The 18,254-nt window shown below is 40.8% G+C and overlaps 2 protein-coding genes across 2 annotated transcripts; one reads left to right on the top strand and one right to left on the bottom strand.

Annotated features, from left to right (window-relative positions):
- Nucleotides 1–750: 750 nt before the first annotated feature.
- Nucleotides 751–3,751, bottom strand: LOC5515448. The gene is made up of 2 exons (XM_001635470.3): nucleotides 2,498–3,751; nucleotides 751–1,841 (listed from the first exon to the last, which is right to left on the bottom strand). The coding sequence occupies exon 1, from the start codon at nucleotides 3,364–3,366 to the stop codon at nucleotides 2,530–2,532; it is 837 nt and encodes a 278-aa protein (XP_001635520.2). The 5' UTR covers nucleotides 3,367–3,751; the 3' UTR covers nucleotides 751–1,841; nucleotides 2,498–2,529.
- Nucleotides 3,752–6,609: 2,858 nt separating this feature from the next.
- On the top strand, nucleotides 6,610–18,090 carry LOC5515447 (neural cell adhesion molecule 2). The gene is made up of 13 exons (XM_032385119.2): nucleotides 6,610–6,786; nucleotides 7,132–7,203; nucleotides 9,446–9,715; nucleotides 10,453–10,716; nucleotides 11,158–11,439; nucleotides 12,643–12,788; nucleotides 13,391–13,535; nucleotides 13,866–14,132; nucleotides 14,409–14,503; nucleotides 14,803–14,980; nucleotides 15,355–15,510; nucleotides 16,078–16,227; nucleotides 16,754–18,090. Exons 2-13 carry the CDS (start codon nucleotides 7,143–7,145, stop codon nucleotides 16,834–16,836), a joined length of 2,097 nt encoding a protein of 698 aa, XP_032241010.1. The 5' UTR covers nucleotides 6,610–6,786; nucleotides 7,132–7,142; the 3' UTR covers nucleotides 16,837–18,090.
- The last annotated feature ends 164 nt before the right edge of the window (nucleotides 18,091–18,254 follow it).

Here is an 18,254-nt window from a genome sequence, read left to right on the forward strand (position 1 = left end):
CAATGCTGTTCAAAACAAAGGTAGAAACAGAGTAAGGGGGTCGACAAGCAAAGACATTTGTGAAATACATGATAGGAAGGGTGATAAAAGAGCGGTCTTTCAGTTTATTAAATAATTTCGCTTGCCAATAAATGGAAAAAAAGCAATAGAGTACATCAAACAAAAATGCTTTTTATAATATTTTAAAAGTATTATCCTCCGAAAAAGAAAAACGGACGATATTTGCTACTCCTATAGACGTACATTTCAAATCAAGTAAATGGCTAAAAAAATTATAACTACAAATACCCACAAATACAGACAAGCCACCTTAATTAGAAAAATACAACACCTCGAATGCACTGTATATCAAATACATGATAGAAAAAATATTACACATGAACCAAATTACGTAAAATTTAAAAATTAAACGAGACTTACCGGTAAGGTGAAGTTTGATTGTAATTCTACGAGCTATTGGGCAAGAGCGGAGAAGTCACGTGTGAGAGAGCGCGCGCGAAAGCAAGCACGCAGTATTTAAAGTTGCGAATGGCCATTTATGATTATAATGGATAGGGTAGGGTACAATATTTGTATAAATAAAAAAGGGAGGGCACGTGACTTCTCCGCTCCTGCCCAATAGCCCGTAGAATTTCAATCAAACTTCACCTTACAGTTAAGTCTCGTTTAATTTCTAAATTCTACTTCGCCATTGGTCAATAGTCGCTGCAAAGTCACGTGTGAGATTTTAAAGCAAATGGTCATGAGCAATTCTCAGTAAGCTTTTTATTATCACATTAAACATCAGAGTCCATTGCATGTAGCAGGTTAACACCAAAATTATCTGGCTCTTGGGTTATTGGTTTGTCATAGTATGTTCTTAAAGTTCCTACATTAGACCATCCTGCGGCATCCACTATGGTATTAATGGATATGTTTGCAGTTTTCCCAGCTGGCATTGATGCAGAACGTGTACTGTGGGCACTGTACTTATTGATGTTGATATCAGACTTTGCAAGAACTTTCTTAAGCCATCGACCGATAGTGTCAGTAGAAATTGGCTGATAGGGCTTTTAAAAGCTTATAAGGAAGCTAGAGTCGTTGCCCCTCAACAACTTTGTTCTTTCAACATATTCTTTGATGATAGTAACAACACATAATCGCTTGTCATTCTCATACGCTTTAAGTTCCAGGCGTCTGAAGTGTTTGGAAGGCCTTGAGGATTTCAAAAGTTCCTGTATGTAAAATATACAATGTTTATCTGTCAAGTCCATTGTGGATATATCAAATGCATGTAGAGTTTGGCAACGCTTGCCCGACAATAAGGCAATTAACATTGTAGTCTTCATTGTCAGTTCCATAAGGGATAATTTGTCTGGAGGGTGTAGGGTCTTCAGGTAACTGAGAACAACAGCAACATCCCATATTTCCTGATATCTTGGGAATGTTGGGCGTGCATTATATACTCCTCTGACAAATCTTGTGACCAATGGGTGTGTCCCAATAGTACCACTTCCAGTCGGGAATATAACTGAAGATAATGCTGAACGAGCTGTATTGATAGCACTGTATTGAAGCTGTTCCTCGTAGAAGACACCCAGGAAGTTCAGTCCATCAATCACAGATGTCGAAAGTGGATTAATCTTCCGTTGACTACAGTAAACATTCCACCGTTTGAGATATGAGTGATACTGTTTCTGTGTTCCTGACCTCCATCCCTGGAGGATAACTTTGGAAGCTGATGCTGAAAGGCCTTGACTTGTGTGCAGTTCCCTGACAAGGGGCAAGCCAACAACTGTAGGGTCTTGTGGAGTGGATGTCTCAGCTCTGGACTGGATGGTAAGTACAGGGTGTTCTTCTTTCTGGATAAAATAAGAGGTGGTTCTATAAGTAAACTTGCAAGAAATGGCCACCATGGTTGAGTCGGCCAATGAGGGGCAACTAGGATACCAGTTGCCTGGTCCTCAGAAATTTTACACAGAATTTTCTGAATAATGCTGAATGGCGGAAATGCATAAAAACACCGGTTTTTCCAGGAGGTATGAAATGCATTACTAGCATATGCCCCTGGGTCAGGTTGATATGAGATATAGACTCTGCACTTAAATTTAAGCCTTGATGCAAATAGATCAATGTCAGGCTTTATCTGAAGTTTAGCCACTGTGGCTGTATATATGTCAGTGTCTAAAGCCCACTCTGTTTCCCTTCTTTGATTTCTAGACTCGCTATCTGCAGTCCAAATTTGTATTACAAGTGCATTTATCTCTCAAGGTTGTGCACATCTGTGTCTATTAACTCTGCCTCACTTTCATGCCATGTTGGCTGAAAAGGAGGATTAGTTTGTTCAGGAATTGTGGTAAAATCGATGTGCTGTCCCCGCCACAGTTTCCATTTCTGGGTCAGAGGTAAGTGTTTTCCACACATTAATATAAAATGGAAGTTGGCCCGCTAGAAAATGTTTGGCTTTAAGCCTGTATACCTCGACAAGTGACGGTACAAGGGACTCAAATTCGCTCACCTTAGCCAACTGTAAAACAACATCTACGGAATCTACTTCCTTTGTTGTTGATCCGTGCGCTGTTTCGCGCGTGGGATGAATGGCGACTTGCCTTTGTTGTTCTGCCAGTTCTGCCGACCCTGAGTCGGCGGTGCTCGGGCTAAAAAATTCCTGTTATTAGGTCTGTTGTTAAACCTGCTGTTGGGTCTGTTGAATGTAGAAACACTGGCAGTATTTCCAATTTTGTTAGCAGCTCGAATGTGAGTTAGTTTGGTTTGTAAATCATCCCCAAACAACCACTCTGTCACCGGTACACTTGCTGCACACAGGTCGCCATATTCCATGTTAAGGTGAGGCCTTATGTCATCTCGTCGAAGCTGAGACAGCTCAAATCTGGCATGCCCTAAAATTGTCAGAGCATCCGTCGAAAGAGTTAAAAGGTTTCCCAACTCTGCGAGAAACTCTTTGTCAGCTTTGGCTGACAATTTAAGCAAGGAGTCCGCAGTTTTCACTGCAATATGGCCAGCCTTGGTTATGTTGGTTTGAAGGCGGGAAAATTTGACATCCTTTGTTTTCACTTGTCGTGTTAATTTTCCCCAGATTTCTTCGTTTACTTTGGGGACCACAACATGGCTACAGTTATTGGGACGCAGGTATTTGTCTGCTGTGTCCCTAAACTGTTCTTCACTTAGCTTCTTAAGCCAGCTTTTGACGGCCACAGGGTCTGCCTCATGGTCGCCATTAGCGCCACGTTTGAGAGCTCTGAGCGATCCGCTCATTTCGCACATATTGGCGTTCATAGTTGTCAATAACTGGCGAAGAAGCCTATTTTCATCTCGCTCTGGTTCTTCTTGTAGTATTTCGTCGTTGAATTCCTCGTCTTTTGCCATTGTTTATGCTTTTCGGATGTGGTCAACGAGTCGTTGACCGGCCTGCTCGAATCCGTACGCAAAAACTGCCTGCTTGCTTTCGCGCGCGCTCTCTCACACGTGACTTTGCAGCGACTATTGACCAATGGCGAAGTAGAACAGGTGTTTTAACATAGAAGTACGTAGAATTCTATTGAACAGTTATTTAAAATTGACTGTTATTTGTAGAATAGAAGCGCTTTGCGCTAAAATAATTTATCTAAATCACAAACCGAAGAAAATAAAAACAGACAGAGCAAAACTCCAAGAGAAAGAAGTTTTCCAGACATGGTGGCTGTAGAAAGCACGTCCAGGAATACCCCAACAAACCAAGCGACGCGCTTTAAAAGCGTCTACCCCAGAACCCTTAATCCTCTTTCAATTGAGTTAATTTGTTTTCTGTCGTTCCTTAGAAAATGGCAATCACTGAACTGTATCAGCGCATCTGCGTAAACAAAATGATAGGCACGTTCACGGAGGGTAAACAAAAGAAATTTCACGAGCTGACGTAAGTCTCCGTGGTAGCGAGCAAACTTCATTACGCTTTTTATTCGATGTTTTCGTTGAAGTTTTTGTTATGTTTTATTTTGAAATGCAGCTAAAAAAACGTCTATGATTGCATGTGAAATTAGCTAGTATTACGTCATAGTTGCTTTATTTTGTAAGCTTAGAATAAGGTGCCGATTGTGTTTCGAGTTTTCAGCATTCCCTGTAGTACTTTATTATATAATATAATAATATATTAAATAATATATTAAAATATTTTACACAATATCTTATAAGACTTGTTCTTTTTAACCCTTAACATAGAATTCAAGCTACGTTTCATGCTTTAAATGTGAGTGTATTTGATATAAAAAAGAAGATTGATTCAGGGATCCTATCCAAAGTCATTCTGAGCCAGGGCTCAAGACTATTCTCCTTTTTCTGAGTAATGTTTTGTATGTTTAACGTTAGCGTAGAAATTCATGTTTGTGCCTAACGTTACTGGTACAAAATGAAAGACAAGCACTAAATCGAATAATTAAGGGGTAAGAGCAATTCATTGACTTCTGGCTATTTTTTAGCTGAATTAACAAAAACAAAAAACAGACTGAAAACAGATACCTCCTTCCCTCCTATTTTTAGTTTTATAAAACCCGTCAAAGTGAAACACTGCTGCTCCTAGTCAGCGGTATCCTAGCTTTCCAACAATGTTTTGCGGTCACATTTTTAATCCCTTGTCGTTGTGCTAATGTGAGCACAAGTTGGTGGTTGCTTGTATTTTTCATCAAAAATACAGCTATAAGCATATTGGGAGAGTACCTTGGGCATCATGAAGTCTATTGGGCATAATTGAGTGCTGTGCTTATGGATATTTGCAAGCAAAGGTAGATTCGTTGTATTTTTTTCTTGTTTGGCTTTGCCTGGATGAGAAAATAATTTTCTAATGAATAACCACTGCTCTCCTAAACGCTGTCTCTCTGAAACCAAATTGATTCCAAAATTGTTTACTTTGCTATTCTGGGCCTGTATGACCTGGAATTGATTTGTTTGGCTTCGGGGTGAAAAAATCATCTGACTTTGGGGAGAGGAGTGTTGACTGACCCTCCCCTCGTGAATTTTTCTCTGGATCTCCCAGAATGTTTTGCAATCCGTTATGGCATCCAAGCCATTTCTTCACAAGCCTTCAGTCTTCACAAGCCTTCAGTCTTCACAAGCCTTTAGTCTTCACAAGCCTTCAGTCTTCACAAGCCTTCAGTCTTCACAAGCCTTCAGTCTTCACAAGCCTTCAGTCTTCACAAGCCTTTAGTCTTCACAAGCCTTCAGTCTTCACAAGCCTTCAGTCTTCACAAGCCTTCAAGGAGTGGAGATTGTGTTTTGAGGCCATGGAAATCAACCCGGAGGATCAGAATTAAGGTATCTAATTGTGTCTTGGGCTGTGTTTGCTGATCTCTCTCCCTATTATTGGTATTTTGGTATATAGTGAGCGTTTTATTGAGAGGGGTAATTCCCCCTTTTTTCCCTTGTTCGATTTGACGTTTGTCACAGAACCTAAGCTATTATTTGGCTAAAGAGTAGTTGCCAACACCTTGGTTGGATGCATATCTTCAAGACCATTTATCCCTTAGACTGATGCCTGAGTATCTTTATCTTGTTGTGTTTATTTTGCATATATTGATTTTTTTGGGGGGGGCTGTTGGTACTTCTCAAGGCCGGTACAGGCCGGTTGAGGGGTCAATGTGCTAGGGGGAAGAGCTTTTAGACAGAGCGTATGCTTCCACGTTTTTATAGAAAATAAGCTCAGCTGTTTATTAGCAACCGCTAGAAAATAGGGGTTGATGTGTGGAGGGCTTGCCAATCATCGTTTTTAGTCCCTTACCCGTCACATCGATCTTTAGGGAGAGAGGGAATTCGGTTTCTGATAAGACTCTATTTAATAAAAACCTCTAGGGTTAGAACGACCAGGTTTCACCGTATTCAGGCTCAAGTAGAGCAAAATATATTCCTGAGAACAGAAACACGAAAAAATAGATGTCCGTTTAAAAAAGGAGTGTTATTATGTTTAACCGGGCCGGGCAGATGATGAAGAAAGGAACGAGCGAGCCACTATGGTGACCTAGATAGTAACAAGAAAGAAGCAGACCACTTGTAGAAGTTTCCCGTGTATGTCATGAAGGGGTTTGTTATTAATTGAAATAGTAAACACGAACGTTAAGGAGTTAAAAAAACAATTTAAAAAAATAATTCTTGGTTCCCCATACTTAGATCACAATGGCGTATCGGGCAAAACAGGTTTTGTTAGACCTGATGATTTACATTTTTTCTGAAATCAAAAATAATTCCATAGTAAAAACATAAACTCAAAACAAATAAGACCATAATACTTGAATTAACCTTTACAAGTTAATTGATACCTCGACAATTATCACAAGGAAAGCAAGAGAAACATTGCCTTTATTATTCGCTTTGTTTTTTTTTGTCGGAAATCTGAATGTGTTTTGCGCATGCTCATGAATGATAACCAATAAAAAGAAAACAAATTCTTGCAAAAGGTATAGCTTCTTACGCTGATAATCTCTGCTGCAAGCTTTGTCTAAAAATCTAGCGATGCTAATTATTATCTTGTCAAAATATAGCCGAGACTAGAAAAGCTTACCAGACATTTTTGGGTTGTTTTAATTCTTTTTGTAAACTTATTCAGTGCATTATAATGTGATCACGTGACTTCGCTTCGCCTTTGCGCGCTCTAAGTCATGCGAGCTTCGAGTCAACGAACTGTGTAGCCGAAGACGCGGGAGAGAGTTGGCAAGAATTTGGCTTCGAAATAGTCCTCAAAGAACGGCCTACCTGCAGTGCGCTAAACTCGGAGACTTCTTGAATGAACTGAAACGCTGCTAAGTTTGCGCTTGGAAAACACAGGTAAACTTTCGATCACTTGTAATCAGATTGTTGACTCAAGCTACAGATTAAAGTAGTTTGTCACTATGATATCGACCATAACGTTTCGTAACATAGAGAAAAGTGTCTAGACTTTACTTGATTTGGTTCGATAGTAGCTTGAGGCTTTGTGAAGGCGCGATAACTCGTGTCTTATGCCTTTGTTTTCCCCTAGTTTTCAGTGAAAAAGTTTATCAGTTTTGGCAAAGAGCATGCCAAGCTATTGATGCATACTAATTTGTACAACTCCCCATAACCCGCTCCAAAACCAACTGGAATCCGTTCAAATAAATACCTTGGTGATTAAACACGCGATTGTTGTTTCAGGAGGAAAGAAGATGAATGTGCCGTGGTGCATTTGTGGGTTTGTGCTGATGCCCCTTCTCGTGACCATAGGAGGTAAAAACCTATTCCAAGTTAAAAACGAATTCGCTGTCTAAAGTATGTCTTCGTCTCCGCTCTAACTCTCCTATTTACTATTCTAACCTGATACAGGAATCGAAATTTAAAAGAAAAATGGCTGAAATCCTTCATTTCGCTGTTGTTTTTGAATACGATAGCTTATGGAGTATCTGAATATTCATGATCTTTTTTGCTCCGTTAGGCTCAAATAAACGAATTGCATTTTTATTAGCTATGATCCATTATGACAAAGTGATGAATAATATCACGATATTTTATTTACATAGCTAAGATCGAAGTGTTTAGGCACAAATAACGGCAAATTGTACCCTATCTCTGCACTTAACATGAGCTGCTTTACCCATTTATTTTTAAGGATGATGCTATGAACGGTTATTTCAATAGATTTTTGGCATTCTTGAATAATATATGATTCTTTGCATGAGTAGGCACTTTGGATATGCAAACTAAACTATAACTTTAGCAAACTTCAAGCATCATGTTATAAAAACAAAATCTGCACATACCCAGTGTATTTCTTAGAGATGAAGAACAATCTTTTCGGTAAAGAAATGACGCATCTTTGTATTCATTCAAGAAATAAAACATTGTGTCTGTACGCGGTGCGACCACTATGAAATCCCTCATATGAGATCTGCATTTATCAGCCATTTCGTTACATCAAAGTGGTTGCTTCATTCCATCTTCATCGTCGTCAACTTAGAAGACCTAATGGGTGTACACTTTTTCAATTAGATATTTGAAAACAGTTGGTTGTTATGTAACATTTCGGTTCACTAAATTTATTCAATGTGCATACCAATTTATTCTCCATATTTCCCGACCTCTTCATCAGCGAAAAAGAGCGTGTATACATTTAAAATAAAATCTTCTTCTTAGTTAAAATAATCCCCGTTACCCAGAATACCATTACGACTGAGTGATTTTCAGTTATACTAACTAAACTTCTAGTCCCAAAACATTATTTTATAAAACACAAGGTGACGTTATAAAACCTTTCGTGTTATTTTGAAACAAATATCCCGATCAAATATGCAAAAAAAAATCACTTCCATATAGCGAATCAGCGTTATGTTACAAATGGAGTCATTGCATAACCCTCTTCGTCTTTCTTGCTGATACAAACAGTATTTCTGATTTATGCGGGCTGGATTTGATAGGCCGATTTTTTGCCTGACTTTAAAAAATATGACGCGACTTTATAGGTATTTAGAATTGGCCGCGATTTTGTCGCTTCACAAACCAGGGGACATTGAAATCGCACCATGTAAATGCTCTGACCGGCATTCGGCCAAACCCGCCATAATTGTTAAAAAAATATCACTCGTTAGGAGGAATACGATTTATTGTATTTGGTACATCCTTACCAAAAATCTATTAAAACAATATGTGTTTCTTGTTCTTCTTGATGGTACAAAGAAGGAAAGTATAAAAAAAACATCAACAGTTTCTTGCAGGGCCGTAGCAAGGGATGGGCATATCAGTCAGTCTTATGTTAAAAACTGTCGTTTTTCTAGCTCGCTCGGTCATTTCCTTATTAGGCATTACATACCATATTTTGGAGTCCGCTTCGATCATTTTTTCGCTTTTTTTTATAGCTCTAGAACTTTGTAAGTCAAGCATTTCCACGTAAACTTGCAGGAATTCTTGTTTACTACGATTTTGCCGGCAGCCATCTTGGAAATGGAGCCTAGTCTCTAACGTTTTAGAATATCACAGGTCTCCCGCGCGCTCGCCCCATGCTCTTTTAGACCATTTAGAAAAACGACAGCCATTAATTGATATGGCACTGGAGGCATGACTTACCCCCCCCCCCCCCCCAAATATTTGAAAAAATATATAAAGAAATGACCAGTAGGAGCGTGGCTGTGCCTTCCCCCTCCCCACCGCAAATTTTTTTAAAAGCTTCTGTAGTGCCCCTCCCCCCCCCCCCCCCCCCCACAAACTTCCTGGCCTGCTACGGCTTTGTCTTGTATAACACTTACGTCGTACTTGATTTATGGTATTTATTGCATCACATATTAAAGTTTTTTGATACAAAAATGATGGATTTTGAATTACCCCTGTGCCTTGTGCATCTTTTTGAGATTCCAAGAAACTAGTACATGTAAGGGAATTTGTGACTTTAGACCACGGAAGGGTGATCTTTCTCCACCTCCATCCCCTACAACCCCTAACTCAAAACATGGAAGGCTGATTCTCTGTTTTGTTTCTGAAGAATCCGCCATTGCTCTCAACACGGAAAAAGAGCGAGTTGACCTTGGAGCAAGTTTAAGGGTTGATTGCACTGTAAGTGGAGGCGAAACTTTCGAAGGCTGGTTCTCGCCTGGAGGTGCAAGGGTGTCTGATCAAGAAATCGAGCGGATTCATTCAGATAGAAATGGCGACCGGTATACTCTGCATGTCAACAACATTACAGTACAAGATGGCGGACAGTACACCTGCCGAGGAAATACTGGGAACAAGATTTTCTTGCTTTGGGTCACACGTGAGTATTAAGGAAGCGAAATCTTCTAAGACAGCATTTGCCGTGAATTTTGTATTTTGCTTGCAATCGAAACGCTACCAGCATTGTATGTAAGTTCACGAATGCGTATTTTTATCTGAATGGAGCAAAGTTTACCAAAAAAGAAAACGTCGTTACACTCTTTTTTTTTTATAAGAACCTTTTTTATAAGAACTACCAGGCTGAGGATTTCACCAAATTTTAGAACATGCTAAGAACATGCCGAGACTCAGATAGCAACGACATATTGGTTTTTTAGTCTTATGTGTTCTAAAATGCAGTGTTAAATTGTGTTCATTCTATACAATGCCCAACGCGGATGGCAGAAATTCATGAAAAACTGAATTAAAGCCAGACATGACATTTGAAAATGCACTGTCTGATACATTTCAGCGAAGCCAAGACATAATAATACCAAATTTTACGGTCTATAAAAGACAGAATGATCTTTGTTTGTTATTGTAGAAGAAAAACACGTTAAATATCTAAACTTGTTTGTAATCAAGCTGTAGTCATAAAAGCACTTTTTGGTCACATTTTTGCCTCATATGGCATGGTTAATGTTAGTAACCATGAATGTACTTATAAATGACTGCGGTAATTTTAATGCCGTATGTAAAAAAATATATTTCTGCTTCAGAAGATAAACCCATAGTCGGTGAACCGACGTCCATGAGCCTCCTTCTGCTATAAATATATATTTATGGATGTGTTAACAGATATCAAAGTGAACACAACACAATACCTGCGCATCGACGGAGATGCCATCATTAAAGTCGACGTGGACGGGTTCCCAAAACCGACAGTTGTCTGGAAAAAAGGCAATGGCGAATTGATTCCTATAGTGAACGATCGATATTCGGTGTTAGAAGACTTCTCGCTGAGAATATCTGGGATGACGCCAAAAGATGAAGGAAACTACATATTCGAAGTCACGCAAGCAGCACTGTTCCGGCCTTTTACGATAAAAGCTATTGCATTCAGTAAGTACTGGAATATCAGCATCCTGAAAAGAGAATGAAAAGGTTAGATTGACATACACGTCAAACAGGTGTGAAGAAGTCGGCGCAAGATGCCGCAACCTTTTGGCCTACAAAAACCAGTGTTTTGTTTCACGAAGAATCGGCCAGTAACACGTTTTGCACATTGAAATTTGAACTGTCTTACGCACTAGCAGCTATTTCAGTGTTTGCACGTTCAAAAACCTCTTGTTGACAATAAATATAGGGCAGAATCCCCTTGTACTAGATTTTTTCCCTGTCGTACACGTCGTATAGAAGTCTCCCTATTGTAAGATAAAATATAATGCTATCAGTTTCTACGCTTGGATGGCTTTAAGGGCACAGGGCGCGCATCTCAATCCTATCTCTTCGAGCATAGATCTTACACAGATTCCTTCATTTTCTAATTTTCCCATTTTTTAGGTCCACCTGAGATTATCCAACAGCCTGTCCCGATAAAACGTTACGTTACAGTAGGCTACAACACATCGTTCACCTGCATTGTGACAGGGTTTCCAAAACCCACGGTGCAGTGGATTAACCCTGGAGGCAGAGAGGTCGATACCTTTGACCCCCGCTACGAAATAATCGGCGACACGTTCTATATTTACAACATTGAGTCAAATGACAAGGGTAACTGGACTTGCCGAGTTACTGGTGGTGATGTTACCATTGAAGCGGTGGCTACAATAATCGACGTTTACAGTAAGTGCTTATGAGTCCTGCTCGTATCTACGGCGTTCAGCCTTTGGCATGTAGAAGTTGTTGAGGAGAATATAGGGCCAGAAATCCTGGAGTTAAACTGTACAAACATTACATTTGTGATATAGCTCTAGGGGTGGGCCCAGCTCCCCCCCCCCCCCCCCCCCTTCGTATTTTCAGACATTTGGTTTGGAAATAACAAGAAATATAAGCATTATACGGGAGAACAAGGGGGGAGGGCACCCCTTGAGACCCTTGCTTCCCTCCTATTTGGAACTTCTGGACCCACCCCTGCATCTCCTGAATATAGAAATTTCAAAACCGGAATCCTAGTTAACCGATGACCGAAAACCCAAGAACATAGGCGTGCCCTAACTACGCATTATGGACCACTCCCTCGAAATTGAGAAGGGTCGCTAGAAAAGACTCATTACGAAGGGAATGACTTGCCTCATTACGAAGAGAAGTGCTCAAAGTGCACATCATGTACGCAAATATAAGAGGGGAGCTTTTTTTATAAATCAATTAGTCATATGTTTCTCGCGAGGAACAAGCAATTTTTCAGCCTGATGTATGTATATATATATATTTTTTTGTTTCTTCTAAAAAGTTATAAGGATTATATGCATCTTTGTTTACAAGATGTTTGATAACAATGTCTATGTCTATATGTCTATGTTTATGGTAGGAAGGTTTTAAGTCGGTGCTAGTTTATCGACATGAATGCTTCTTGTTCATGCTCGGCATGACAGAGCAAAAAATGGCAAGTTTTTACAAAATAAGGCCTGGTTAACTTCGGCGAGCTTGAATTTTTGCATAGAGGTTCCTTATGTTATGTAAACCAACATATCAAAAAGTGTTTTTTGTAATGGATTCGTCTTCGAGAAATGAGGCTTGAAGTGCAACTTTCAAATGTTTAAAGTATGAATTATCCTCGTTTTTAGGGAGAAGTCGGGCTCTGATCAGAAATTAAGCCAACTTTGCTCGTTAATATCTAAATTTCATATCTTCTAAATTTCTTTAAAATTTAGAATTAAGCTTTTGTTCAGAAGAACTCCTTGTATGCGGAATCTTGAGCTTATATATTAAGAATAGGAAAATCTCATGTCATTGTTTTCCTCTGTCGCACGGCATATGTTGATGTTATTCCTGATGTTTGGATACATGGTAACCATAGTAACATGATGCTATTACTGTCATCTTCAGCCGCCCCTTTAGTCGCAGAGCCCTCCTTCCCATGGGTCTACTGGTTTGAGTTGTACAGACCTGCCTCGATCACGTGCAGAGCAAATGGCAAACCTCCACCCACCGTGGTCATACTCAAGGCCGGTAGGATTCACCCGAGGATGAAGGTCAGAATTCGATACAGTTTTATCATGCTATATGAGTATTATTAGAACCATGAGCCCGTGATGAGGCGAGTTGCACTAAAAGAAAACACGTTACTGTTAGTGTAGCGAACCCGCACGCGCTTTGAGCTTATCTATTCATTAAAGATCTTATTATATCTCCGTTTCCTCTTGACGGTTGCTGATATCACTGTGTTTATTTCGGGAGGTATTTGCCATATAAAATCACACGATTTCTAGATCGATCGACTATGAATCGATTATTTTATGAACAATCAACTGAGCGATCGATCCACCGTCGGACTTCTTGATCCTAACCAGCTGAACGAATAACAAACTTACGAACTTACTCACACAACTAGTCGACTAACTTACAGGGCCGGGTTCCTAGAAAGCAAGTTGACGCTAACTCAGGGGTGAATTCCCCTTTTATCCAATCAAATGTAGAGATAGCCGTATTTATGCCTGGGCGTTAGCGCTAACCTGCTTGGAAGGAGCCGACCCCAGGCAAACTAAGTGACTAACCGGCTAATGAACCTACAGATTAACCAGAGTTATTCCACGGAGTAGTGACTCTCGACATGATGCCATACTTTGTTTTCCAGATGAGGCCAGGAGCAGCCTCGATAGAGTTCTACTTGTTAAGAGAGCACGACCTGGGCAATTACACGTGCGAGGCGTGGGGCCCGGCTCGTGACTCGCAAGGCATGCCCGTTGTCGTCAACCAATCCGTTGCTCTGTACACAAGAGGTAAGCGAGTGTTTCGACCCAAAGCTCAGGGGTCTAGCCAGGCCAAGGGTGTCTAAGAGTACTGCTCTAGGCGTATATCATGTAGATCAAGTGAGCCCACTGGACGCGCGTTTTTTTCTTTCCGTTTGGCAAGCGTATAGCGCTTTTGAATATTGCAGTAGCGCCCATAGGGGGCCAGTTTATTTCTAAAAGTACAAGGAAGTGACCAGAAGGGGCGTGTCAGTGCCCTACCCTTTTTCTTAGGCCTCTGTATCGTGCCTCCTTATTTCGAGGTCTACTACGGTCCTGTTGATTTACGATTTGTTAACAACTAAACTTTCTGCAAACCAGATAAACCAGTCATCAATCCGGGTGGAAGTCCCAAAGAGATCTTCTCCTATGTCGGTAACACTCAACCCGTCCGCATTAACTGTGACTTTATAAGCTGGCCCCTGGCCAACGTCACCATCTGGAGAGGCTTCTACGAGCTAACGAACGGTACCGATCAGGCCACGCTATATGTATGGACGTACGCGTGGGAGGATTTCGGGCCTTACAGCTGCATCGGCAGTAACATGTTTGGGGAGGTCAACTACACCGTGTGGATCAGGCATGCGAGTGAGTAGCCTTTTGTTGTGTTGAGGAAGGCCAATCACACCGCCATTTTATGCTCCCGCTCAATGGCGAGTCACACAAAGCATCCATTTTCATTGGCTAATTTAATCAAGTAACCAAGATATTTCCAACCAAATAACGTCAATAACGTATTACAGACTTCATTCGCGACATGACCCACTTTTTGACCTCCAAAGGGGGGTGCGCTCGCACCCAGCGCACCCCTCTGTGTACGCGCCTTGTTTAATATCTTGTTGCTTACCCTTGTATCTTGTACAGCGCCGCCGAGCAAACCGGAGAACATCGAGGTGAACGTGACGTGCGACAGGGCCTACTTTTCCTGGACTCCGCCCAGCGACACAGGGGGAATGGACGTAAGTTACGACCGTCACACAATACTCAGTAGAAAGCGTTGTTTGTCACCCAACATTCAATTCTACCTTATAAAAGAACGTTCAGCTGGGTGAGATAATTTTCAGCAAAAGTCAGCAAATTTGAAAGTAATGGAAAATTAATGCCCTGATCATCGCATCGCCACAAGACCCCCTACTTTCTAGGCATATGCGATGGCTGCAGGAGTCTTATGAGGATTGTGTTGGTTTTTTTCAAAAGCGCGCGTATGCGTTTACAGAGCTGTTGTGCAGTCTCTGATAGAAACCTGATTGCTCGTCAGATTGAACGGTATGTGATCGACAATGGCAGAGGCCACCGAGAGAACACTAACGACTCCTACCCACTCTTCTATCTGTGGGACTTAGTTCCAAACACAGAGTACACCATCACTATTCGCGCCATGAACCGGCAAGGAGCCGGTGCCCCCGCCACAGTCATCTTCAGGACCAATGCGACATGTATGTATGAATTTGCGAGCTTCTTTGAAGGCATTGCGTACACTTCGATGTTACCGTAATTGTCTGAACCAATTCCAATTGTTCTGTTTGGTCGAACGCTATTAAAAAAATAGAGTATCTACATTAACGGCAACAAATAAACTGCTTGAGCTGGCTATTTATTATCACCTGTGTGTCGGTGTAATTTTACCATTGAAATCATAGAAAGGTGGGAGGAAGAAGGATAGAGGAGCCGCTTTCTATGTTTTTTTTCAAACCAACAGTGATAGTGAGCAAACCGGTCTTATAGCCTCTGGAACCCAGGGCATTGCTATCTGTTCCTTGTAAAATCTGAAGAGTTCGCCCCAATTCTAACTCTCTTACCTTTTCCACAGGTGTTCCGAAGCGTCCAGAGGTATTTTCACCAGTGGAATACGTGTTGGACCGGAACTTCCTCGACTTACGCTGGAAAGCGCCCTCAAACGCTAAAGATTGGGATGGTCTTTACTACAGGATATTGGTCAAGGATAAAGAGGACTACACAAACATCGGTAAGAAAGGGAAGGGGTAGCACAATTAGTGATTTTAGTAGTCTTTGTCAGCCCCATGTTTGTTGCTGTTTTCTTTTAAAACAATTTTGAAACAGCCTTTTAAAACACATTTTTATACTTCATTTACCAATTGTGATCGCAAAAGCAGCCGACGGAAATGGATTCCTTCTCGTACTTGATATTTGGCTGGGATGACAAGATGGCGGTTGACAAGAGATAGACGCTTTAAGGGTACAAATAGTGGGTGGGAGTTAGGAAACCGAAGAGAAAATACCGCATGACAAAATACAAAAGTAAAAAGAGGGAGAAAAAAAAAGGGAGAAAAATTATGGGTAGAATAACGAGGAGAAGTGATCACTCAGGCGTAAGAAAGGGAAAGTGGAATATAAAATAAAACAGTGTGGAGAAACGTCTCCCAAAAATTTGAAGATGTGGCTACAAGTACATGGGCTAGGAAAAGAAAAAAGGGTTAAAGACAGGGGTATAAAAACTATAGGGGTAGGGAATGGGAAAAGGACAAAAGGGTTCAATGTCAGGGTAGGTAATGGCCCTCCTTTCTCTTGTCAGGCAATACCAAGGTTTATTCCTCTATTGAGAGAGTGCAGCGAATCGGTGGTCTCCAGCGGAACATGACGTACGAAATCATACTTTGGGCCGTGACGCCTATGGATCACTACAGTGAGCCAACGTTCACCCACTACTTTGTACACCCTAATGGTACGTCCATTCATTCACCCACTAGTACGTAGACCTTAATGGTACGTTCATTCACCCCCTACGACTACGTAGACCCCAATGGTACGTCCTTTCATTCACCCACTAGTAAGTAGACCCTAATGGTACGCCCATTCATTCACCCACTACTACGTAGACCCTAATGGTACGTCCATTCATTCACCCACTACTACGTAAACCCTAATGGTACGTCCATTCATTCACCCACTACTACGTACACCCAAATGGTACGTCCATTCATTCACCCACTACTACGTACACCCTAATGGTACGTCCATTCATTCACCCACTACAACGTATACACCATAATGGTACTTCATCCAAAAGATATACACCCTTCAGTATATCCAATACATTTTTACCTGCAACAAACACCATTAATCTTGTCAATGTCGGTATTTGTAAATTTGGGGGGGGGGGAGTCATAGCCAACCTTGACCGTTAAACTTGTAATATTACCTACAAGTAGCACTTTCATTTGTATTTATTCATCTTTGATTTGTTTCAGCTTGGGGTGCTGCGCATGCGTTAACAGCAAGCCTCTGGTCCATTCTCCTTGCTGCACTGATCGCGTTGAGCATGCGCAGTTAGAAGACGAGTAGGCATTGTATCGATGCTGTTATACTTTCATAGTTGTGTAGAACAATACTGAGCCTCTAGGTGGAAAATATCTTAATGTTTTCACGAAAGAAGTTTTAGTACCTGAGGAATACCTTTAGCTCTCTGAGTGTGAAGCAAAAAGCTATACTAATAAGTCCGTTCCGTTTATAAGGATAAAAAAAGGAATTTTTACCCAATGGTGGATCGAGGGGTGGTTTCGTGGGTTGAATATAGAGCCGCCATTTTATGAAAAATGACGCCAGTCCCCAGTTGCAGACAATCGATGGCTTGGAAGATTTTGATATATATGTTATAGACTATATATGATATAGACTATAGATGTGTTATATAACCACCTTAAGGTCCGCCAATACCGTTGATCGCAAAAATCCTCTACCTACCCTATGTGGCGATGCATTGCATGACATAAGCATACCATGATCTTGTACAAGTGGTTTTATCGCACAATCATCATACGAGGCGCAAATTACCTGCCTCGCCTTCTGGGTTTGAAACTCGTCGATTTATTAGCCACCTTGGAATGTACAGGACCAAGTGAAATATTAGAACAAATCTAATGATTTGAACCAATGTTAATCAAGCATTGTAAAAATAACGTTTTTTTTTAGACTCGATGAAGTTTTCGGAACACTTTCAAGCAGTTTTGTACTTTTTTAGTTGAGTTATTCGCTGCAATAATAATGATAATCTATTAGAATAAACAATGTATTACAGTGTAGCCACCATAACGGACCTTCAGGGTACAACCTTAATATTACGGATTTTCCAATGTCCTATTTTGAATTTTTCAGTCAGTCTCCTTAAATAAAACCTCCATTTTGAGGACAACTACATATAAGAGAGGCATCTTTCGGTCCCGAGGGTGTACGCTCTATGAGGTAACACTGTAATGATAGTAACGATGTATTGTGTCAGGCGCTCGATGGTCACGTGCTCAGCTGTTCAACAACCTTCTAAGGGCTGGTTTAGACAGCATGATTTAGTCGTATGCGACTTGCCCGCAACACCTCTACAGTTGTAGAGTGTAAATCAAGCTACGACTCCGCTTCGACGTTCGGCTATGAAAATCGTATTGTGTAATTCAGGGTATTGTGTAATTCAGGGCTAAGACATGTCGTAGGCAGGTCGCATATGGCTTAATCGTGCTGTCTGAATCAGCCTTAATGGCCTATCTAGAAAACTATTCGCAGGTACTACACAAATAAATAACGTGAGGTCGAAGTACACATGATCAGATTTTGGCTTTTTAAGATTAATTTTTCCTTGATCATCGTTGCCCTGTGTATCAGTTTAGGGACGAAAAGCTCAAATTTCAATGACACTTTACAAAAAGTTGCATCAATTAAAAAAAGTCGCACTTGATATTTTGTTTGCTATAAGTTACTAAG

The sequence above is a fragment of the Nematostella vectensis genome, chromosome 9 (genome assembly GCF_932526225.1).
Source record: "Nematostella vectensis chromosome 9, jaNemVect1.1, whole genome shotgun sequence".
Lineage (NCBI taxonomy): Eukaryota > Metazoa > Cnidaria > Anthozoa > Actiniaria > Edwardsiidae > Nematostella > Nematostella vectensis.